Raw genomic sequence first — 24,620 nt, forward strand, 5'->3', positions numbered from 1 at the left:
TTATGAAACTCAACATATACTATGCCAACCTTCAGGTAGAAAGCCTTTTATATTACGTTTTAAAGAATAAAATGCTTTTATTCTTCAAATTGGAAGCAATATACAAGAGGAGGGGTTTTGTTTATTGTGTTTTGGGTTTTATTAGAAAAATTCCTCAAGTGCCTTGGATGAATCAGGCAGCATTTTAATGAATTGCCATATTTAGTACATAGATCATTTAAGAGTAGTATGATTTTGGTTAGGGTACAAGTCAGTTCACATCTTTGGACCAATTTTTCCTCTTCTGTAAAATGAGACAACAGCAAAGGTGATATCTAAAATACATACTTTCAGTATTTCTGTAATTTTACAAAGGTTTTCTAAGGGATAGTTTTTCTGTATGGTTTCATATCAATCTGAATGAATTTCTCAAACGTAAGCCTATAAATTTAGTTGTAAAGAATGATCTCTGCAACTGATAATAGTTCCTTTTAAAAAAAAGTTTATTTATTTATTTTGAGAGAGAGCGAGAGAGAGAGAGAGAGAGAGCACGTATGTGCATGTGCATGAGCAGGGGAGGGGCAGAGGGAGAGGAAGAGAGAGAGAACCCCAAGCAGGTTCTGCATTGTCAGTGTAGAGCCTGAAGCAGGGTTCATTCTCAGGACCCTGAGATCAGGACCTGAGCTGAAATCAAGAGTCCAGATGCTTAACTGACTGAACCTCCCAGATGCCTTGATAATAGTTACTACTTACTGATCACTCCTAATGTCAGTCACCCCACTACCCTAGAAAGTACATATCTTCATTTACAGATTAAAAAACCCCTAAAGTTTAGAGAAGTCCCGCTGCCTAAACTCAGACAGCTCCCAGGAAGTCAATAGTGGAGCTTAGATTTAAATCCAGGTTTATTTGCTTCCAAAAATCTTTACATCTTAGTCAAATGCTCTACCACTGAGCTATACCCCTGAAAAGTCTTTACATCTAATTAGTTTGCTATGTTCCGATTTCATAGGAACCCCTTTTAGAGTTCCTGGGGATTCTCTTATGAATTTTGTTGACTTCAAAAGAAACAAAAGTATCTTTTCCTTTGGGACTATCTGGAACTGCTCTTTCTCAAATTTTCGAAATGCATTTACCAAAGGACAAATAAAAACTTTCAGGGAGGGGCACCTGAGCGGCTCAGTCGGCTAAGCATCTGACTTTGGCTCAGGTCATTATCTCACAGTTTGTGGGTTTGAGCCTTACATCGGTCTCTCTGCTGTCAGCACAGAGCCCGCTTGGGATTTTCTAAATCCCTCTCTCTCTGCCCTCTCCTGCTCATATGTGTTTGCAGGTGCTCACGCATTCTCTCACTCTCTCAAAAATAAATAAACATTGAAAAAATATTAAAAAAAAGATTTTCAGGGAAATATACTGAAGATTAGAATTATATAACAAGTCATGGGGCGCTTGGGTGGCTTAGTCAGTTAAGCATCTGACTTTGGCTCAGGTCATGATCTCATGGTTTATGAGTTTGAGCCCCACATCGGGCTCTGTGCTGACACCTCAGAGCCTAGAGCCTGCTTTGGATTCTGTGTCTCCCTCTCTCTGCCCCTCCCCCACTCACACTCCTGCTCTCTCTCTCTCTCTCAAGAATAAATAAACATTAAAAAAAAAGTCATATCTGGAAAGAGAGAGGAACCTTCAAACATCAGCTGGCCTTCATGTCTATTAGCAAACTTCTATAGCCAACAAAATTCCAAACTGTTTGTCCGTGGAGCCCTGAAGAAATAAGTTAAATCAAGAAGAGTTCTAGGAAAATTCAGTTTGATGGTGCAATGTATTTGATAAAAGGTGTGACACTGTTAAACATTAAAATGGTGAAATTGTCTGAAGCTGGTACAGTTGTATAATCAGTGATATACTTCCAGAATTTTGAAAACTTACAGCATTTCTCATTTTTCAAAAAGCTGTGTTGCTTCAGTGGACATTATACTGGTTATAGAGTGACATCACACATGTCATTCATAGTGGTTTATATTTGTTGAAATTTGTTTACCTAGGAATACTAGTATTCCTTTATTTCCAAGATTCAAAATAAAACCACGATGGTCGTGTGAAACGGTGTTGTCTCCTTGTAGTAACCATGATTCTTTTTTTTAGGAGTGCTTTTTTGACGATGTTGAGAGCATACCACCAGTGACAACATGGAACACATACCTTCGATATGTTACTGTCCATAAGAGCTTAATTTTTGTGCTAATTTGGTGCTTAGTTGTTTTTCTGGCTGAGGTAAGAATTTTCTGTTGTAAAATATTACTGTGATTTAAAGTTACATTAAGAATAGTTTGGAAGGGTATATACATAGATATGCACACACATACACATACACACATAAATATATATGTATATTTGTAATTTTAAATTTTGTTTGCTTATTTAGTCTTGAGAGAGAGTGTGAGGAAGGGAAGGGCAGAGAGAGAGAGAGAGAGAGAGAGAGAGAGAGAGAGAGAATACAAAGCAGGCTCCAGGCTCTGAGTTGTCAGCACAGAGCCTGACATGGGGCTCGAACTCATGGACCACGATCGTGACCTGAGCTGAAGTTGGATGCTTAACCGACTGAGCCACCCAGGCACCCCAATATATTTGTAATTTTAAATTACATAATTATATGTATAGATTCATATAATTCTTCTATTGCCATTTTACTCTTTCATACATAGCATATTTTATATATGCTCTTTATATATGCTAGGATTATCTCTCTTTCCATATATTGTATATATGCTCTTTATATATGAAGAGCTTTTAGTAGAGTGGTTCAAAACCTACAAAAAGAAGAATGGATTTATATACATTATATGGATTGAAATTAAACAGTGAAAATTATTCTGTACTCAGTTTTAAATTCATTTGACTCTAGATATTGCATTTTTGAATATGCAAGTGATGAATCACCGCCTTTAAATGACTTTGTCTTCACAGAATGAAATATGTATTCGTGGCTTAGTAACCATATGAAACAATCCTTTCAGAGATCCAGATCACCCTCTTGCTTACAGAATTTGTCTGTATTCAGCACCACTATCTTGGTCTCTTTGCCCACCCCTGCTGTCCTTCACAGCACCACATTAAAAAAACAAGGGAGGAAAGTGCAAACAGCACAGTAGGCTGCAAGTACAATCCCATGAGGACATAAGAAGTTCTCAAAGCTGGATGGTGGATGAGGCTTCTCTCTAAATGAGGAACAACCACCTAAATGCCAAAAGGGGCCTGGCAGAGAATGTCTGTGGGCGAAGTGGCTTTGAGGCTGAATGGAAAGCATGTACCCTCCAGTTGTCTACTGGGGCAACTGAAACCCGGCACCAGCAAAGGACTTATCAAGAAGGAATTTAAGATCAGTTTTGCTAAGTCATTGTTTACTGAGATAAGATGGAAATCCAGGGTTTTTTTCTGTAAAATTTTCCTATTTTTAACTGTGGGTAGTTGATTAAATAAAAACAAACTAATGAAACACTACATGGGCCCAACAAAACACGCATGTGGATTGGATTCAGCCTGTGAATGACTGCTTACTCTAGATATTTATTTCAGGGAACACCACAGACTGTGCCCTAATATACAAACTAAATCTAACATACAGGCCCATACTGTCTTCAGGGAAGGAGTGACTCAGGTGAAGAGCCGCCTCTCCTGAGGCAGTATAAATGTACATGTAGTTGAAACCCAATCTTACAGCTACATGTTTTTTCCTATTGTTGGGATATTTCTAACCTCAGTGAAGGGGTCTACATAAAATATCATCACTTCTCCCTGACCAGGTAAGATAGTGTTAAATATCTTAAGGTATATAACAAAAAGTTGTGCATGCTATTTCATCTGTAAACCATCAGTTTCCATTTGATCTTTAAGTTGTGGTGGTATCTCTTTTTTTGCCCCATCATTTAAATTAATAAACCAAATGGAAGCTTGATGTGAGTTGCAATATAGTACAATACCAACTATGGCGTCACACTGACTTGGCTGTGACCTTGCGTTAACACTATGAATCGGAGCAAGGTAGTTAGCAACACTGAGCCTCAATTTCCTCATCTACAAAATGGCGACTGCAAAATGTGGCATGCCACATTTAATCTCAAACCAGCCTTTCATGACTGTTGACGATTTAAACCTCTGCATCTAAAGGTCACATTCTTAATTGTCCTCAGTTTATAGAGTTATATAGTACCAGCTTCCCAGGTCCTTTCTTGAGTTAAGAGACATCATGATTATAAAGCATTTAATGTAGGGCTTGGCATATAGTGACCAATGCTAGTTGCTCTTCTCATTAATATCCTTAATGTCGTACCATTATTATTAAGCTCAAGATAGTCTGAGGTAAACAAGTCTATAACTAAGATATAATGAAAGTTCAATAATCCCTTTTATACTTTAAAATACTCCAAATATATATATAATATACTATATGATATACTTTATACTCCAAAAATATGGAGTTGGGTAATTTGACACTCTCATATAAGTGTATTATTTATTACAAGAGTAATAAAATTTGCTTTGAAATGTATTTTATATTTACCTCATTAATCTCTGCCAGTCATGCAAATGACCAACCTTAATGTGAATGAAACCTATTCCCGTGCCACATTTAATCTCAAACCAGCCTTTCATGACTGTTGATGATTTAAACCTCTGCATCTAAAGGTCACATTCTTAATTGTCCTCAGTTTATAGAGTTACATGTTACATAAGAAAAAAATGGGCCTATCTGAATGTGGTGATGATTTATTTTAATGTATAGGACCTTTGTCCTGTGCAGCTCCATGGAATTGAACTTATGTACCTTTCAAAATGGTGTATAGTTAATTAACTAATTAGTGGTTGAGCTCTGAGCTGCTGCACATGTGTATATTATTACTAGCTCACTTAATCACGAAGATAGTGGTCTTTTGTCTTCAAGCTAGAAACTAAATTACAAGATGATATAAATTATTAGTGGAGCTCCCACAGTTATTGCAAAAAAATATCTTTTAAATGGGAAAAACAATTGATAATGCCATTTTCTAGGCAAGAAATAATATAATGTGATGAGACTTTTTGGCCAGTGTCCTGGGACCATTGTCAATGAACTGGCTCTCAAAATTTTGAATAATAAAACCTTGGTGATAGTAGACAAATAGCAATTGTTTTAATTATGTGCACAGTTATATAGCTACATAAGTCATTCACTAATGTTCAGAATTCTGTCAACTTCTTTGAATCAAAATTTACACTTTTTCTTCTAGACTAAGCTTCTTAACACCAGTGTGCCCTTTTCTCGTTAATATTGACGTATCTCATTAGTATTCATCATGGTACAGATGCTAATCCAGGAAGATAGTTTAGTTCTTTTAGTTCATCATGATCAGAAAACCTGAAGAAGGTTAAGATATTTCTTCCTTAATGACAGTGATTTATCCATTTTTAGTTTTCAGAGGCACGATACTTCAATTTAGATTTTATGATTTTATCGGGTTGGTTCAATATGCTTCCCATTTTTATTCAGAGTGCTAAACTGAAAAAGACTTGTTGATTTATTCAGTTCGTTACTATATATCATTAATATGTTATTTTGATAAGGGAGTCAGTCTACCTTTTTATTTTTATACCATTTTTTCTACTACAGAGCACTATTTTCTCTAAGTTCTTAGATAAGTTCAAGGATATTGGCTATAAAATTTCTATTATGTTGGTCTTTCTAGTGCTTCTGCTTAGCAGTGCATTTACTGAGTAGTTAGAGAAGAAATGCAAATAATAGAGTAGGAGATAGTTTCCTGCTTCTTACAACAACCAGAGGGGATTGTTGACTGGAGTATTTCAAGATCCTATGTTTAGTGTTTTCATTCTGTAATTTTGTAAAAAATATTTATTTTACTTTAGAGACAGAGAGTGCAAGCAGGGGGAGGGGCAGAGAGAGAGAGGGAGAGAGAGAATCCCAAGCACAGAATCCCAAGCTGACAGTTCATAGCCAGATACGGGGCTCGAACTCACAAATCCTGACATTGAGACCTGAGTTGAAATCAAGAGTCAGACACTTAACTAATTGAGTCACCCTGGTGCCCCTCATTCTGTAATTTTTAATAAATGTGTCAGAGTACTGCTGTATCCTATTTCTTTATGATTTATCTTCTCTTTGTTAAGAAAGAAGCCCTGACTGGATTTACATTCCTAGTGAAGTGGACATGTATTATACTTCCATAATACTTCTGCTATAAATGATTAAAAATCATCCTTTCAAAGCAGCTTTACTTAGCATGGGTCTGTGTTTTAGGGCATGATTTGATCTGCGAAGCATTGAAATCTATGTATTAAGTCATGACAAGGTGTCACTTTGCTATTACTGCCTGCCATTCATTCAGCCATTTACTTATTCAACACATATATTTGGAGTTCTTGTAATATGTCAGGCATAATTCTGTGTATATGTGTGTAGTGAAGAACAAAATGGAACATACAGGTGGAATACACGAATGCACTTATGTTTATAATGTTAACACAATACTTATAATGTTGTGCTCCATTGGTAAAAACTCAAAATACCAGTAGTAGTTTAATAGGCATTCACTTACACACAGATCTCATTTCATGACTTAGGAGGTAGCTCTGAGTTATGTGTATGTAAAAACTTGTAGAATGAGTTGATTTGGTTTTAACTTTACATAACATGACACGTCATCTGCTTTTTCAAATGTGTTGTCTATAATTTTCTCTCTGTTGACATTTGTGTTTTTATTTAAGTGTCCTCTTATTCATCCATTCCTTTATTTATTAAATACAGATTTATTGAGTGCCTACTGTTTACCAGGTATTGTACTGGGCATGGGTGATACACAATGGTAGAGAATAAATGGCTCTTTCCTGCTCTTATGAAACACATTCTGAGGGAGGAGATAGACAATAAATGTGTTTGGATGGAAATAATCACAGAATGTGATAAGCACCAGAAAGGAAATAAACAGTGATGAGGGAGGGGGGCTGTCTGAGAAAATGACATTTATTTGACACCTAAAAGATAAGGAGTCAGACATGTAGAGACTGGAGCAAATGCAAAGGTCTTGGCTCTTAAAAACTGAGAATAAACTGAGCGTTGATGGGAGGTAGGAAGGAGGGGAAAGTGGGTGATGGGCATTGAGGAGGGCACCTGTTGGGATGAACACTGGGTGTTGTATGGAAACCGATTTGACAATAAATTTCATATTAAAAAAATGCAAAGGTCTTGGAAGAGTTTGGTCAATGATGGAAATTAAGAGGAGGCCCATAACTGGGAGGTGAGAGGGAGTGGGAGAGGAAAGGGAGTAGCAAGTGATGATATTAGAAAAGTAGACAAGAATGAGATTTGTGGGACTATTGACTATAGTAAAGAGCTTAGGTTTTATTTTAAATGCAGTAGGAACATCCAGAGTGTTGAGAACCTTAAATCATATTTAAAGGCCTCTGCAGATATTCTGCAGTGAAATAGTCTGGAGTTCTTCATGTAGAATGTTGGAATTATACTTTGTTTGGTCGTATTCACAATTTTTTAGCCTTTTATATACCTGGCCTTATTACATCACCCTTGGCAATTTTCTTCCCTTTTGCACTTATTTTCTTTAGTTGTAAAAAATCAGACTTGTATCTGGCCATGTTATGTTATGGTGGGGTTCCACACAGGTTCTTGCTCTTGCTTAACATTGCATCTTCTTTTTGAAACCATACTGTTAGAGTTTTGCTACAGACACAATCAACCTTTATCTATCATGTCTCCTTAGATGTTTACTAATTCATTTAGCAAATAAGTATTTCAAATATAGGCATTTGGCCTCTTTTTCTATATGTATATGTTATAATGTTCTACCCCTATACTCCATGGTGTTTTTTAATCATGTAGACAAATTATCTACATAATTTAGATTCTGACCTATTTACTAAATACTGGCTACTTCTTTTCCATCTTGGGATCATTTGCACAGTTCATGAATTATCGCCTTGGTCATTCACGGTGCTGTCCTTAGAGAATTCCATCATCAGATTTTAGATACCCAATATGGATATATAATAAACACTCTGTGTACACCCTTATGTAACTAATAGTTATTATAATCTATGCATGCATTGTCCAATACAGTAGCCACCAGCAATGTATGACCATGTAAATGAAATGAAATTAAGTAAAATAAAAAAAAATTTTAAATTAAATTCCTCAGTCATACATACTAGCTACATTTGCAGTGATCAACTGTCCTATATGATAAGTGGAAACAATATTGAACAATGCAGATATAGAACATTTTTATTATTATAGAAAATTCCTTTGGACAGGGCTTATTTAGACTGTACTGTTTTCTATGTGATATGGAATGAAGTGTAAAACCCTGAAAATTATTTTTTTTTATTTTTTGTTAACATTTTATATTCATCTTTTTGAAAGAGAGAGTGAGAGAAAGAGAGAGTGAGAGAGAGAGAGAGAGCAAGTGGGGGAGAAGAGAAAGGGAGGGAGACACAGAATTTGAAGCAGGCTCCAGGCTTTGAACTGTCAGCACAGAGTCCGATGTGGGGCTTGAACCCATGAACTGAGAGATTGTGACCTGAGCTGAAGTCAGACACTTAACCAACTGAGCCACCCAGGCATCCTAATACCCTGAAAAATTAAAAAAAAAAAAAAAAAAAAAAAAAAAAAAAGGGGCGCCTGGGTGGCGCAGTCGGTTAAGCGTCCGACTTCAGCCAGGTCACGATCTCGCGGTTCGTGACTTCGAGCCCCGCGTCAGGCTCTGGGCTGATGGCTCAGAGCCTGGAGCCTGTTTCCGATTCTGTGTCTCCCTCTCTGTCTGCCCCTCCCCCGTTCATGCTCTGTCTCTCTCTGTCCCAAAAATAAATAAACGTTGAAAAAAAAAATTTAAAAAAAAAAAAAAAAAAAAAAAAGACCTTTTGCTTTTACCTTTTAAGGATCCAGGACTCTCACTCTATCATAAACTGCATGAACTTTATAACTTTGAAATATGTTAGAAATTAAATAATAGAATTGCTTAATTAATTGTTTCTATATGCCCCCAAATATCTGTACTAATGTCATTACATCAAATCCTTGGACGTGGTTTTATTCCAGTCAACAAAAGTAGTTTGGGTTGGTAGTTCTGTGTCTCTGTCCACTAGTGGTTTCTATTTACAAAAGCCAGGAAACGATTTAATACTACACTGATGAGACCAGTTCTTTAGGAAATTGCTTTGGTTATTGTTCATTAGTAAATATGATAAAATATTTGTTTCTGGGATTTATTCTTGAGAATGTTGGCATTGCCAGCAACATTGACACTCCTTTATTTTTTTTTCAATATATGAAGCTTATTGTCAAATTGGTTGCCATACAACACCCAGTGCTCATCCCAACAGGTGCCCTCCTCAATATCCCTCACCCACCCTCCCCTCCCTCCCACCCCCCATCAGCCCTCAGTTTGTTCTCAGTTTTTAATAGTCTCTTATGCTTTGGCTCTCTTCCACTCTAACCTCTTTTTTTTCCTCTTCCCCTCCCCCATGGGTTCCTGTTAAGTTTCTCAGGATCCACATAAGAGTGAACACATATGGTATCTGTCTTTCTCTGTATGGCTTATTTCACTTAGCATAACACTCTCTAGTTCCATCCATGTTGCTACAAAAGACCATATTTCATTATTTCTCATTGCCACGTAGTACTCCATTGTGTATATAAACCACAATTTCTCTATCCATTCATCAGTTGATGCACATTAAGGCTCTTTCCATAATTTGGCTATTATTGAAAGTGCTGCTATAAACATTGGGGTACACGTGCCCCTATGCATCAGCACTCCTGTATCCCTAGCAGTGCTATTGCTGGGTCATAGGGTAGGTCTATTTTTAATTTTTTGAGGAACCTCCACACTGTTTTCCAGAGTGGCTGCACCAGTTTGCATTCCCACCAACAGTGCAAGAGGGTTCCCATTTCTCCCCATCCTCGCCAGTATCTATAGTCTCCTGATTTGTTCATTTTGGCACCCTCTGACTGGCGTGAGGTGATATCTGAGTGTGGTTTTGATTTGTATTTCCCTGATGAGGAGCGACATTGAGCATCTTTTCATGTGCCTGTTGGCCATCTGGATGTCTTCTTTAGAGAAGTGACTCTTCATGTTTTCTGCCCATTTCTTCACTGGGTTATTTGTTTTTCGGGTGTGGAGTTTGGTGAGTTCTTTATAGATTTTGGATACTAGCCCTTTGTCCGATATGTCATTTGCAAATATCTTTTCCCATTCCGTTGGTTGCCTTTTAGTTTTGTTGGTTGTTTCCTTTGCTGTCCAGAAGCTTTTTATCTTCATAAGGTCCCCGTAGTTCATTTTTGCTTTTAATTCCCTTGCCTTTGGGGATGTGTCAAGTAAGAAATTGCTATGACTGAGGTCAGAGAGGTCTTTTCCTGCTTTCTCCTCTAGGGTTTTGATAGTTTCCTGTCTCACATTCAGGTCCTTTATCCATTTTGAGTTTATTTTTGTGAATGGTGTGAGAAACTGGTCTAGTTTCAGTCTTCTGCATGTTGCTGTCCAGTTCTCCCAGCACCATTTGTTAAAGAGACTGTCTTTTTTCCATTGGATATTCTTTCCTGCTTTGTCAAAGATGAGTTGGCCATACGTTTGTGGGTCTAGTTCTGAGGTTTCTATTCTCTTCCATTGCTCTATGTGTCTATTTTTGTGCCAATACCGTGCTGTCTTGATGATTATAGCTTTGTAGTAGAGGCTAAAGTCTGGGATTGTGATGCCTCCTGCTTTGGTCTTCTTCTTCAAAATTACTTTGGCTATTCGGGGCCTTTTGTGGTTCCATATGAATTTTACGATTGCTTGTTCTAGCTTCGAGAAGAATGCTGGTGCAATTTTGATTGCGATTGCATTGAATGTGTAGATAGCTTTGGCTAGTATTGACTTTTTGACAATATTTATTCTTCCAATCCATGAGCACGGAATGGTTTTCCATTTCTTTAAATCTTCTTCAATTTCCTTCATCAGCTTTCTATAGTTTTCAGCATACAGATCTTCCACATCTTTGGTTAGATTTATCCCTAGGTATTTTATGCTTCTTGGTGCAATCGTGAATGGGAACAGTTTCTTTATTTGTCTTTCTGTTGCTTCCTTATTAGTGTATAAGAATGCAACTGATTTATGTACATTGATTTTGTATCCTGCAACTTTGCTAAATTCATGTATCAGTTCTAGCAGACTTCTGGTGGAGTCAATCGGATTTTCCAGGTATAATTTCATGTCATCTGCAAAAAGTGAAAGCTTAACTTCATCTTTGCCAATGTTGATGCCTTTGATTTCCTTTTGTTGTCTGATTGCTGATGCTAGCACTTCCAACACTGTTAAACAACAGCGGTGAGAGAGGACATCCCTATCGTGTTCCTGATCTCAGGGAAAAAGCTCTCAGTTTTTCCCCATTGAGGATGATGTTAGCTGTGGGCTTTTCATAAATGGCTTTTATGATGTTTAAGTATGTTCCTTCTATCCCGACTTTCTCGAGGGTTTTTATTAAGAAAGGATGCTGAATTTTGTCAAAGGCCTTTTCTGCATCGATTGACAGGATCATATGGTTCTTATCTTTTCTTTTATTAATGTGATGTATCACATCGATTGATTTGCGAATGTTGAACCAGCCCTGCAGCCCAGGAATGAATCCCACTTGATCATGGTGAATAATTCTTTTTATATGCTGTTGAATTCGATTTGCTAGTATCTTATTGAGAATTTTTGCATCCATATTCATTAGAGATATGGCCTGTAGTTCTCTTTTTTTACTGGGTCTCTGTCTGGTTTAGGAATCAAAGTCATACTGGCTTCATAAAATGAGTCTGGAAGTTTTCCTTCCCTTTCTCTTTTTTGGAATAGCTTGAGAAGGATAGGTATTATCTCTGCTTTAAACGTCTGGTAGAACTCCCCTGGGAAGCCATCTGGTCCTGGACTCATATTTGTTGGGAGATTTTTGATGACTGATTCAATTTCTTCGCTGGTTATGGGTCTGTTCAAGCTTTCTATTTCCTCCTGATTGAGTTTTGGAAGAGTGTGGGTGTTTAGGAATTTGTCCATTTCTTCCAGGTTGTCCAATTTGTTGGCATATAATTTTTCATAGTATTCCCTGATAATTGCTTGTATCTCTGAGGGATTGGTTGTCATCATTCCATTTTCATTCATGATTTTATCTATTTGGGTCATCTCCCTTTTCTTTTTGAGAAGCCTGGCTAGAGGTTTATCAGTTTTGTTTATTTTTTCAAAAAAAGAACTCTTGGTTTCGTTGATCTGCTCTACAGTTTTTTTAGATTCTATATTGTTTATTTCTGCTCTGATCTTTATTATTTCTCTTCTTCTGCTGGATTTAGGCTGTCTTTGCTGTTCTGCTTCCATTTCCTTTAGGTGTGCGGTTAGATTTTGTATTTGGGATTTTTCTTGTTTCTTGAGATAGGCCTGGATTGCAATGTATTTTCCTCTCAGGACTGCCTTTGCTGCATCCCAAAGTGTTTGGATTGTTGTATTTTCATTTTCATTTGTTTCCATATATTTTTTAAGTTCTTCTCTAATTGCCTGGTTGACCCACTCATTCTTTAGTAGGGTGTTCTTTAACCTCCATGCTTTTGGAGGTTTTCCAGACTTTTTCCTGTGGTTGATTTCAAGCTTCATAGCATTGTGGTCTGAAAGTATGCATGGTATGATTTCAATTCTTGTATACTTATGAAGGGCTGTTTTGTGACCCAGTATGTGATCTATCATGGAGTATGTTCCATGTGCACTCGAGAAGAAAGTATATTCTGTTGCTTTGGGATGCAGAGTTCTAAATATATCTGTCAAGTCCATCTGATCCAATGTAGCATTCAGGGCCCTTGTTTCTTTATTGCCCGTGTGTCTAGATGATCTATCCATTGTTGTAAGTGGAGTATTAAAGTCCCCTGCAGTTACCACATTCTTATCAATAAGGTTGCTTATGTTTGTGAGTAATTGTTTTATATATTTGGGGGCTCCTGTATTTGGCGCATAGACATTTATAATTGTTAGCTCTTCCTGATGGATAGACCCTGTGATTCTTATATAATGCCCTTCTTCATCTCTTGTGACAGCCTTTAATTTAAAATCTAGTTTGTCTGATATAAGTATAGTTACTCCAGCTTTGTTTTGACTTCCAGTGGCATGGTAAATAGTTCTCCATCCCCTCACTCTCAATCTGAAGGTGTCCTCATGTCTGAAATGAGTCTCTTCTAGACAGCAAATAGATGGGTCTTGTTTTTTTATCTATTCTGATACCCTGTGTCTTTTGGTTGGTGCATTTAGTCCATTTACATTCAGTGTTATTATAGAAAGATACGGGTTTAGAGTCATTGTGATGTCTGTACATTTCATGCTTGTAGCGATGTCTCTGGTACTTTGTCTCACAGGATCCCCCTTAGGATCTCTTGTAGGGCTGGTTTAGTGGTGATGAATTCCTTCAGTTTTTGTTTGTTTGGGAAGACCTTTATTTCTCCTTCTATTCTAAATGACAGACCTGCTGGATAAAGGATTCTCGGCTGCATATTTTTTCTGTTCATCACATTGAAGATCTCTTGCCATTCCTTTCTGGCCTGCCAAGTTTCAGTAGAGAGATCGGTCACGAGTCTTATAGGTCTCCCTTTATATGTTAGAGCACGTTTATCTCTAGCTGCTTTCAAAATTTTCTCTTTATCCTTGTATTTTGCCAGTTTCACTATGATATGTTGTGCAGAAGATCGATTCAAGTTATGTCTGAAGGGAGTTCTCTGTGCCTCTTGTATTTCAATGCCTTTTTCCTTCCCCAGATCCGGGAAGTTCTCAGCTATTATTTCTTCAAGTACACCTTCAGCACCTTTCCCTCTCTCTTCCTCCTGTGGAACACCAATTATGCGTGTATTATTTCTCTTTAGTGCATCACTTAGTTCTCTAATTTCCCCCTCATACTCCTGGATTTTTTTATCTCTCTTTTTCTCAGCTTCTTCTTTTTCCATAATTTTATCCTCTAGTTCACCTAGTCTCTCCTCTGCCTCTTCAATCCGAGCCGTAGTTGTCTCCATTTTATTTTGCAACGCGTTGATAGCATTTTTTAGCTCTCCTGGCTGTTCCTTAGTCCTTTGATCTGTGTAGCAAGAGATTCTCTGCTGTCCTTTATACTGTTTTCAAGCCCAGTGATTAATTTTATGACTATTATTCTAAATTCACTTTCTGTTATATTGTTTAAATCATTTTTGATCAGTTCGTTAGCTGTTGTCATTTCCTGGACATTTTTCTGAGGGGAATTTTTCTGTTTTGTCATTTTGGATAGTCCCTGGAGTGGTGTGGGACTGGGGGGCACTTCCCCTGTGCTGTCTTGAATAACTTGCGTTGGTGGGCGGGCTGCAGTCAGACCTGATGTCTGCCCCCAGCCCACCGCTGGGGCCACAGTCAGACTGGTGTGTGCCTTCTCTTCCCCTCTCCTAGGGGCGGGATTCACTGTGGGGTAGCCTGGCCCGTCTGGGCTACTTGCACACTGCCAGGCTTGTGATGCTAGGGATCTGGCGTATTAGCTGGGGTGGGTAGGCAAGGTGCACAGGGGCGGGAGGGGCAGGCTCAGCTCGCTTTTCCTTCGGAGATCCGCTTCGGGAGGGGCCCCTCTTCCGTGGGCCTCTCATCTGCGCTTGGCTCCAGAGACTCCGTTCTGCTAATCTTCTGGCGGTTTTCTGGGTTATTTAGGCAGGTGTAGGTGGAATCTAAGTGATCAGCAGGAGGCGGTGAGCCCAGCGTCCTCCTACTCCGCCATCTTCCCAGGATCCCTAGAACAAAGTTTATTATTTAAAATATTAAATTTTGCTCTCCTGTGAGATTCAATGAATAGTTTCTGTTGAATGAGAGAGAGAAATGGCAAAGTATTTAATGCAGTGAAATTTGAATTCCACTAACTTAACATGTTTTCACCACAAAGGATGATTTTTAGGACAGTTATTACAGCTGCTGGACCCAGGAAAGCAAAGGAAAGGAAAAAGAAATTGTGTATTTTGCTGTTTGTCATGGTGGAATTAGAGCTGGGTCTGGGATGAATAGGTAGAGATGTCGGGAAAAAACTAAGTGTGTATTGTTTTATTCCAGGTGGCTGTTTCTTTGGTTGTGTTGTGGCTGCTTAGACAGTGAGTATTCCATGTTCTATTGCAGATTATATTTTGTTTCTTTTGATTATTTGGATGTTATTAAAGAATATTGAATAATGAATAAAAGTTCATTTCCCCATAGTATTATAGAAATGGAAAATTAAGTTCTCTTGTTTAAAATTGTGAGCATGTGCTGTTTCTGCAGCTGTTTGTCAGTTCCTAAAGGATTTAGTTGTGTTTAGTTTCCATAAAATGCAATAAAAATATTGAAAACAGCATTTTACATTTGGTATTTTTTCTGTGTAATAACAATCCTATCTCTTTCAATGGTGAAAAAACTGACTACTTTGCTGCAGTAGTGAGTCCATGAGATTAAAGGCATAACTTAACGCTAATGAAATATGTTGTGTTTCTTCAGACTCAAGTTCAGTTTTGTTTACATGTATTGGAAATCCAGCGGGAAAGTTTGGTTGCCAAATAACAATTTCTTTTTGCTTTGCAGAATGCCTTCTCAAGACAAAGGGAATAGTACTAAGAGTATAAATAGCAGTTATGCAGTGATCTTCACCAATACCAGCACATATTATGTCTTTTATATTTATGTGGGAGTAGCTGACACTTTGCTTGCTCTGGGATTCTTCAGAGGTTTACCACTGGTGCATACTCTAATCACAGTGTCGAAAATTTTACACCACAAAATGTTACATTCTGTTCTTCAAGCACCTGTGTCAACCCTCAACACGTTGAAAGCAGGTATTTGACTAGGTATACAAAATGAAACTGCTAATCCACAAGCAAAAGGTCCTACAGTTTCCTTGGGTTTTTTTAGTGGTAGCATTGGCTTTTGATGGAAGCATCTGCCCTTTGTTGAACTTCCTTATGACCTGCATGCACATTTCCTAGAAATTGTAGGCTACCAGACATTATTGCTCCATGTTTCTGTCTTAGCTGATTAGAGTAGCTTAGTTTGTTAGACCGTGATGCTGCTGAGAGTGTAGCAACAGAAACAGGCCTTTCTGGGTTCGTTGTCCTTTTCTATTCAGATATTTGCTCTAGCCCTTTTTCAGGTATCTCGTTGCCAATGTATAGTATTGTTTAAAAGAGAAGCAGATTTGAAGTGACCAAGTAATATAGAAAATTCTTTTACTGATGAAGTTTCTTGATGGGGACAGAATAATCTAGTTTCATGTAACTATTCAAAGATGATCAAATAAATTTGTTCCAACGTTTTGGGTTATTTTTGTTTGTTCTGTTTTTGGTGGTGGGTGGGAGAGGAATAAATCCCAAATGTATTTGTAAAATATTTTTGCGCGATTATAGAGGTTGGTAAAAGGGCACAGCTTTCAGTTATAAGATGAATAAGGTCTGAGGAACTAGGGTGTATAACATGGTGACTGTAATTGAAAACACTGTATTATATAATTGAAATTTGCTAAGAGTAAAACTTAAATGTTCTCATCAAAAGAAAAAGGTAAATATGAAAGGTTATGGAGAACTTACTTTGTGTGGCACTAAGCCAGAGGTTGGCATGAAAAGATGCAAAAGGTACAGTTTTTGACTTGGAAAAACTCACAGACAAGGGAGAGAAGGTAGACACAGAAATATTTAATTATAAAGCAAACAATAAGTTCCAGGACTGAGATTTTTAGAGTGATTTCTATCTAAAGATCTCAAGATAATAAATATATATCATTTTTATCTGGGTAACAAAATGTCAGTGTCAGTATTCAGAAAGATCTTCTTTCTATTTATTTTGAAGTCTTTGTGTGTCACTAAAGCCTTGACTCATTTGAGTATATTCATCGTTATCCTGTTTTAGAGCTAAGAAATTTTTGAGGTAAAAGAGAACGTCAAATTACCTTGATTCAATAATTTCACCTTTTTATAGAAAAACTGAAACCCAGAGAAGTTAGGAAATTTGCCCCAGTTTCCAGCAGTCAGAATTGGATGGTGAGATGTAATGGAGCATTGGCTCCAAGCCATAGGCATTGGCTTGGACCCATACGAGTGATAAACATAGGCTTGTTGCTCTTCTGAGCCTTGCCTCCACAATGTGAAATGGAGAAAAGAATAATTATCTGAGAGGATCATTATGAGAATTAAACAAGGCAACCTACTTGTCTTTATAGAGCCAATGTGAAATAAATGTTAGGTCTCTAATGTTGTTCCTTTCTATGGGGCCTTGTTCCCATAGGGGGTGCACTTTCCTTTTCATGTCTTTACTTTCCAGGGCTCCTCATTCCTTTATACACTGCTCACAGTTGGTCTTGAACCTTCTCTATTTCATATTTAAATGATTACCATTAATTTCATTTTGTTTTTTTTAATGCCTTTTTTTAAAATGTTTATTTTTGAGAGAGAGAGAGACAGAGCATGAGCAGGGGAGGGAGCAGAGAGAGAGGGAGACACAGAATCCAAAGCAGGCGCCAGGCTCTGAGCTGTCAGCATAGAGCCCTACGCAGGGCTGGAGCTCACAAACCATGAGATCATGACCTGAGTTGAAGTCAGTGCTTAACCAAGACTGAGCCACCCTGGCACCCCTCATTTTCTTTTTTTTTTTTTTTTAAGATTTGGTTAGTTTTAAGAAATCTCTGCACCCAATGTGGGGCTCGAACCCACAACCTGGAGATCAAGAGTTGCACACTCCACGAACTTGAGTCAGCCAGGCCCCCCTCATTTATTTCATTTTCTTTTTTTCTTTTCTTTTTTTACTTCCAAGTTTTTATGTGAATTCCAGTTAGTTAACATACAGTGTGATATTAGTTTTAGGTGTAGAATTTAGTGATTCATCACTTACATATAACACCCATTGCTCATCATAGGAAGAACGCTCCTTAAAGCCCATCACCCATTTAACCCATCCCACCCCTGACCTCCCCTCTCATATCATCAGTTTGTTCCCTATAGTTAAGAGTCTATTTCTTGGTTTGTCTCTCTCTTCTCCCCCCATGTTAGTTTGTTTTGCCTTTTAAATTCTACATATGAGTGAAGTCACATGGTATTTCATTTCATTTTCTAATTTGTCTTATTTACCAAGACAGGAGAAGAGGATGCATAAGAAGTAACAAAATGATCTTACAACATCTAGATGTTCTTTTTCCACCTCTGCCGCCCCCCCCATTTCTCTATGCAAGGATTATGCTTTCTTTTAAAAACCATTACTATAACTGACATATGATTCACTTGTTCTCATTATTTTGCCTAAATATTCTCTGCTATACTAGGCAGCAACTGATGCTTCTATGCCTTGTATGTGCGCTTGAGTTTCTCCCACATGTGCCCTCTCCAATTGTACATTGACCTTGATTTTGACTCCTTACCCAATTTTTCTATGTCACTATTTAAACAACCTTAAGACACATGGACACGTAGTAGGTGCTCAGTAGACTATGTTGAATAGATGAAAATGTGAATTGATAACTTTGATGGAACACTACCATTTGAAATACAATAAGCACCAGAATGATATTCTTTTCACCAAAGTGAACTTTCATTTTCTAAACAGTATAAATCCATAGACTTTTTTTTCAATTCTTTATTTATGGAAAGATATACAAATATGTTTAATTAAATATGCTAAAGAACATATTATTGTTAAAGGCTAGTGATAGTGCCTTAAATCAATAAATATTCATTGAATAATTCCTACATATAAGACTTTTTGCTGAGAGCTGTGAGGGATACAAACTAAGTGTGCCACGGTCCCATTGACCTCTAACAATTTACAATCGAGAAATAGAGGTAAGACATGAACAAGTGACTGTGATACAAGATGTGGATATAGTCATTACAACAGAGTTCCTGACAAAATATATTAAAGGTATTAGGTATGTCCAGAGGAGAAAGAGATTTGCTTGAACTGGTGCAAACATTGATGCCTCCTTGTCGGCGAGACATTTGAATTAGGCCAGGAAGGAGACATAGATTTTGATGAGTAGAGATGAGGGGAAAGGTTTTCAGGCAAAGGGAACTATATGGGAAAGGCAGGGAGCTAGGAAAGTGTAGAGCGTAAAGAATAGACCAATTTAATTGATAAACAGAATGTTTGTGTAGAGGAAGCCTATATTTGGTAGGTGGTTTAAGGCCAGATTATGGAAGGCATTAAATATTAAACTAACTATCTTACAGTTAATGGTGGGGGCAGGGGGGCTGAATGATAAGATTCAATATCACTTTGTACAGTATTATGTTTTATCAAATTATGTCTTTAACTCCCGCTAGAAAATGAATTCCTTAAAGGCAAGGAGCTCATCTTATTCACCTCTGTTATCTCAGTGCCTAGCATTATGCCTGACATAGAGTAAACACTCCATACATAACTTATTTTCATTGAAGGAAAACATTATCAGACTTACAAACATGAGTCTGGAATTCAGAAGACAGGCTGAAGCTTAGATTGCCAGTGAAGAGGGTAGAAAGAGCAAGCATGGCAAAGGAGGTCCACATAACGGGCAGGCAGAAATTAACAGTAGCTATGGGTTCTAAAGAGGTGTGTCAAGAAGGTATACCAGTCAGAGGAGAGGGAGAGCCATGCATTATGGAATACAGATGGAATACGATAACAAATCCAGTAAATTATCATTAAATTCAAGCATGCAAGTGTAAGATAGTAGTAGAATAAATCTTACAGGAAGCTATATTTTATAAAGGTTTAAAAGTAGGAGGCCATCACTTGAATACAGTTGCTTAGAATCTTTGTACAACACTAAAATTTTCTAAGACCTTATTTATCTTATTACATGCTAATTCTTATTTGACTTTTGAATGCTTCTGCTATGATCCAAACTTATCAAATATTGTTGTCCTTTTGAGATTACTGTTTTTTGAGGAACCTATCTTCTTTTATATTATAGGTGGGATTCTTAATAGATTCTCCAAAGATATAGCAATTTTGGATGATCTTCTGCCTCTTACCATATTTGACTTCATCCAGGTTTGTAAAAATAATTAGTATCTTTACGTTTGTTGTACTTTCAAAAATGATTAGAAAAAGAGGTAAGTTTTATTTTCATTTGATTGAGAGTTGAAGTCCTGTCTATTATATAAATTTTGTTAATATCAAAAGTCTTCAAAATAGGCATAAATTTAGTAAATTCAGTGATAAGTCAGAACTGTTTATTTGACCTAAACCTAAGGCAATTCCACATTTAGATGTAATAGCTATCTACTTGGGAATGGTTTGAAAGGTATAATAGAGCATCTGTCCCCAAATCACTGTCCACAGTATGACATTTCTGACATTGGCATTACTGTTTGATGTAAATCACCTACCTCCAAAGGGCCCATGTGAAAAATGAAGATCTATTCCTTGATGGGCTACAGTTTCAACCAATCTTATCCGGGAACACATTGGCCCAGGTTAGCTAGCCAGCAACCTCACAGTAAGAACAGTAATACAGGGACAGATACACTTTCAAGCAGGGGCGAGGGGAAAGAAAAATCCAGGACTAGTGAGGACTATTCCTGGGTGACAGATCTGAAGAGGCCACCAGAGAGGTAGCCTGGCTCTGAACATGTGTCCTGGTGGTGGGATGATTGACTGGAGGTGAGAATGTGAAGAAAGGAGGAGAGGGAGATAAAGGTGACCTAGACCTAGGGGATGCACATTAGGATTCCATAAGTGGCAGGACTTAAGGAGAGTTGTGAGTTAATGACTTTGGCTATTGGACCAGGTTTGAAAACAGCTTCTGTCTGGCTTAGGTCAAGCAAATGCCAGTCTCAGTGATCTCCTTGGAGAGACAACTAGAACATTGCAGCCCATCTTAGGATGAGTCATTCTCTCCCTACACCCCTTTCACCCTCTTCCCCCAATAATAACACTTTATTTGAAAGGGCCTATAAAACGAAAAAAGGGCTACCACACTTGTGTGTATACACAACTGACATTGGCAGGTACAGAAAAACCAGGTTGTCAGTTTGCCTCTTCTGAAATGATTGGCATAATTAAATACATTAACTGTTCCATGTGAACTTTAGCATATTGGATTTCCTACAGTTACTTTGTTTGGGGAAATAACTCAGCAGCAGCTGCTGGAATTCTTTAATCAGTGCTTTGGGTTCATGCATTTGAAGGAGCATTTCCCGTGTCTTTCTTTAAATGCTGTTTATTTGTTGTAAGTGTATAAATGACTGGCCCCAAATATGATATTGTTAAATTAGGTACCAACTGGACCTGGGCATTTTGTCATGATTGCAACATTCACAAATATTGGCCCTTGATAAATTTTTTTTAGTTTTGTAGTTTATTATTTTCTGAATCAGTATGAAGCTCACTTCAGAAATCCTCTGGGAAAAATGGTTTTTAAATACCTATTTTATAAATTAACACTTTTTAAACACATGTGATGACTCTCAAATCCTTTCTGTTATGGCAGTGTGAATAGTTTCCACTCAGTTTCCAATGTGGAAGTTACTCAGTTGTGGTTTCACAAGTACTTAGGCAAGACTCTTTTATTTATTTAATTTTCCTATTTTATTTATAAGAGGGCTTCACATTAAGGAAGCATAACATATGATTGTCAAATACAGTAAAAATCTGATTAGTTTTGATTTTATTGAAAACTCAAGGGTGCCTGGGTGGCTCAGTTGGTAAGTATCTTACTCTTCATTTTGGCTCAGGTCATGATATCACAGTGGTGATCATGTCCCACGTGGGGCTCTGCACTGGGCATGGAATCTTCTCTCTTTCTCTCTCTCTGCCCCACTCACACTTGCTCTCTCTCTCAAAAAAAAAAGTTTTTTAATCATTCATTCACCACAGTTTTATTATAAAAAAATCCTCTATATTGTGAGGTTCTTTGTTATACTTAATTATATTCACATTAAATAAATTTATTCAAGTCACAACATTATAGGAACAGATTTTTGCACAGGATAAAGCATGCCTGTACATTTCCTTTAAACAATTTAATTTCTATTTATTCTATTTCCTAACATTTAATAACATTCTGGAAAATTTGCTTTCTGGATTGGAACATTGTATAATGAAAATGGAAGATCTGGATTCTGTTTCTAACCTGTAACATGAGGTAGAGAAATCTGATGATGGTCACTTTTAGTACTCAAAATCTGTGCTTCAGATTGGCATACTGGAAATGGACGTTACATGACAAATTTGCTCAGGCCACTCCTTAGGCACTGAGATCAGATTAACTTAGAACTAATAATTTAGAGTTAATAATTTAGAACTGTGTGTAAAACTAAAGGCACTGGTTTAATATATTTGATTTTCTCATTACACATAGAAACCTTAAATTCCTTCCTAGTTTTGAATTTACAAAGGAGGAGAAACAAGTCAAACAAGGCAGAGAAAGACTGTGTCTTCACATCCTACTTATCTCCATGTTTAGGTGAATGACTTATTTTTTCATTAAACAGAAGCCTATATATTTTAAAATACCAAATTCTTCTCTTTTAAGCTTCAAAACCCTTATATATTTGTTTCTTTTTCTCTTATCTTAATATGCGATTACACTGAGTCCTCCTGCTTTGATTTCTTCTGTGTCTTTCACATCTTTTTCCGTTCATTCATTTTATTAATCCCATGTGTCCCTTACTTAAAAATTCATTTATGAATTAAATTCCAAATCTAGTATTCATTTCATAGTTTTAAATAGGTATTTGTTTATTTACTTACTTACTGGCTTACTAATTTACTGCTGATTTCAGAGTTATCCTTCATTCTTACTCACCTGCTCTGGTTTCACAGGCAGTGCTATGTACTCTTCAGTGTCGGGAATGGTTTTGAGCTCCTTATGGTGGGGTGAAAATGTGCTGGGCACTTCCTAGGACCATGAATGGATGATGCCTTACAGTCTTTATAGTCTATTGAATTTTTTCTTTCCTGAGGAAGTTTAGGATCTGTGTAAGGATGGTTGGAAATTAGAAATCTGTGCTCCTATTTTCATCTTGTCTTGAATTCTGTCTATTGATTTTGTTGTCCCTCTCACTAATGCACCTGCTCTGAAATGATTCATTGACTATCTACTGTGAATTAAAAACTAGGACACAATTTAAGGCTTCTTTGTGTAATGAGAATGTCAACTGTATTATACCAGTGCCTTTAGTTTTGAACATGCTAAAGTATTAGCTCCTGACCTTAGTACCTAAGAATGGCCTCTTTATGGAGGAAATAGAATTATTTTTCTCGATGCTTAGACTTCTTTTTCACTTATTTCTCAGTTTGGTCTATATTCTGGATGATTATAATTGCTGGAAATTTATCTTGTGAATGTTTCATAATTTACAGTTGTACCCACCTTCTCCATTATTCTCTAACCCAGCGTGATATCTTGGTTGGTTTGACTTCCCAATTCTACATATTCTATTGTAACAGTTGCATTTCATTCCTAAGAATCTCTACCATATCAGCAATCATGAAAACAAAATGATCACTTTCTACAACTAATATTACAATCCAACACCACCGAGTTGGAATTATATGGTAAAAACAGCACAGGTCAAATGAACACAGTGCTGTTTACAGCTGCCAACAACAAATTAGAAGACCCCGATCCTCATGGAGTAGCTGAATGTTTCCATGCCACCAATGCAACAACACTTCCCTTTTAGACATACTGATATTTAATATGATGGTCCATTTTAATTAAACCGTATTCCCCAGTTAATCACACTTGGAACACTTGATCCCCCTCTCCCAATATCCTATTTCTGGAAAATACATGTCTTTTGTAAAAACTGTAATTTGCCATTGATGGAGTCTTGTCAGGTAGTAACTAGGGCATGTGGGGCTTTCTCATTGTACTGGCGGCACTGGTAATAGGGCAAGAATGGATAAGAAAGACTCTCCTTAGATTCCTGAGTCATCATATGTAATTGGTCTAGTGCCTGGCACAGTAAAGATTTATCTGAGTATTTGTTGATGAGTGAGAGGCCGGTATGGCAGAATTGCTGATAGAGACATAGAGGCATTTTCCCTAGAAAGGCATCATTGAGATATCATCTGAAGTTTTATTTGAAAATAGCAACCTGTTCAAAGATTTATGCAGCTCTTATCTACACTCCTGTCCCCACTGCCATCTACCAAAATGTTGTGCATTTCACGATATCAGCTAGAAAAATGCATGTGTCACCCATGGAAGTTGGTAGAGAACTGGCTCACTGATTATCACGGATTTTACAATAAGTTTATTTTTTTAACCCTGGTTGTAACATTACTTTATTCAAATGGGTCATTGTGGAGCAAATGTTAGCATACTTTTTTTCCTTCATAAAATGTTTAGATTTAGTATCATGTGGAAATATAGAATGTAAGCCTATAACTTGCTTCCAAAAACTGCCAATACGGTTAGCTTGTTTCTGACACTGCTAACAGGGCTCCAGTTTCTTTTGGTTAGTGTGAAGAAATACCTCTGATCTTGGGCTTGACTGAAACACAAAGTTTATTTCAACTACATATGAGATGGGAAAAAATGTCTGCTTTAAAATCAAATCAGCCATATCCCAAAAACCTTTACTTGAGCCTTTATAGGTCATCTCCAATTATTTTAAGGAGTGAGAATAGGAAAGTTGGGAA

At 37.3% G+C, this 24,620-nt stretch overlaps 1 protein-coding gene across 1 annotated transcript in view; it reads left to right on the plus strand.

Annotated features, from left to right (window-relative positions):
- CFTR (CF transmembrane conductance regulator) overlaps positions 1-24,620 on the plus strand; it is a 188,051-nt gene that overhangs the window by 101,875 nt on the left and 61,556 nt on the right. The window contains exons 15-18 of the mRNA XM_047097293.1: positions 2,122-2,250; positions 15,087-15,124; positions 15,588-15,838; positions 19,939-20,018. Coding sequence (XP_046953249.1) covers positions 2,122-2,250; positions 15,087-15,124; positions 15,588-15,838; positions 19,939-20,018 — 498 coding nt within the window. The remainder of the gene's footprint in view (positions 1-2,121; positions 2,251-15,086; positions 15,125-15,587; positions 15,839-19,938; positions 20,019-24,620) is intronic.

This window comes from Lynx rufus, unplaced genomic scaffold (assembly GCF_022079265.1).
Source record: "Lynx rufus isolate CCGP_SWC_20201006 ecotype Redwood Valley unplaced genomic scaffold, mLynRuf1.p SCAF_4, whole genome shotgun sequence".
NCBI classification, from domain to species: Eukaryota; Metazoa; Chordata; class Mammalia; order Carnivora; family Felidae; genus Lynx; species Lynx rufus.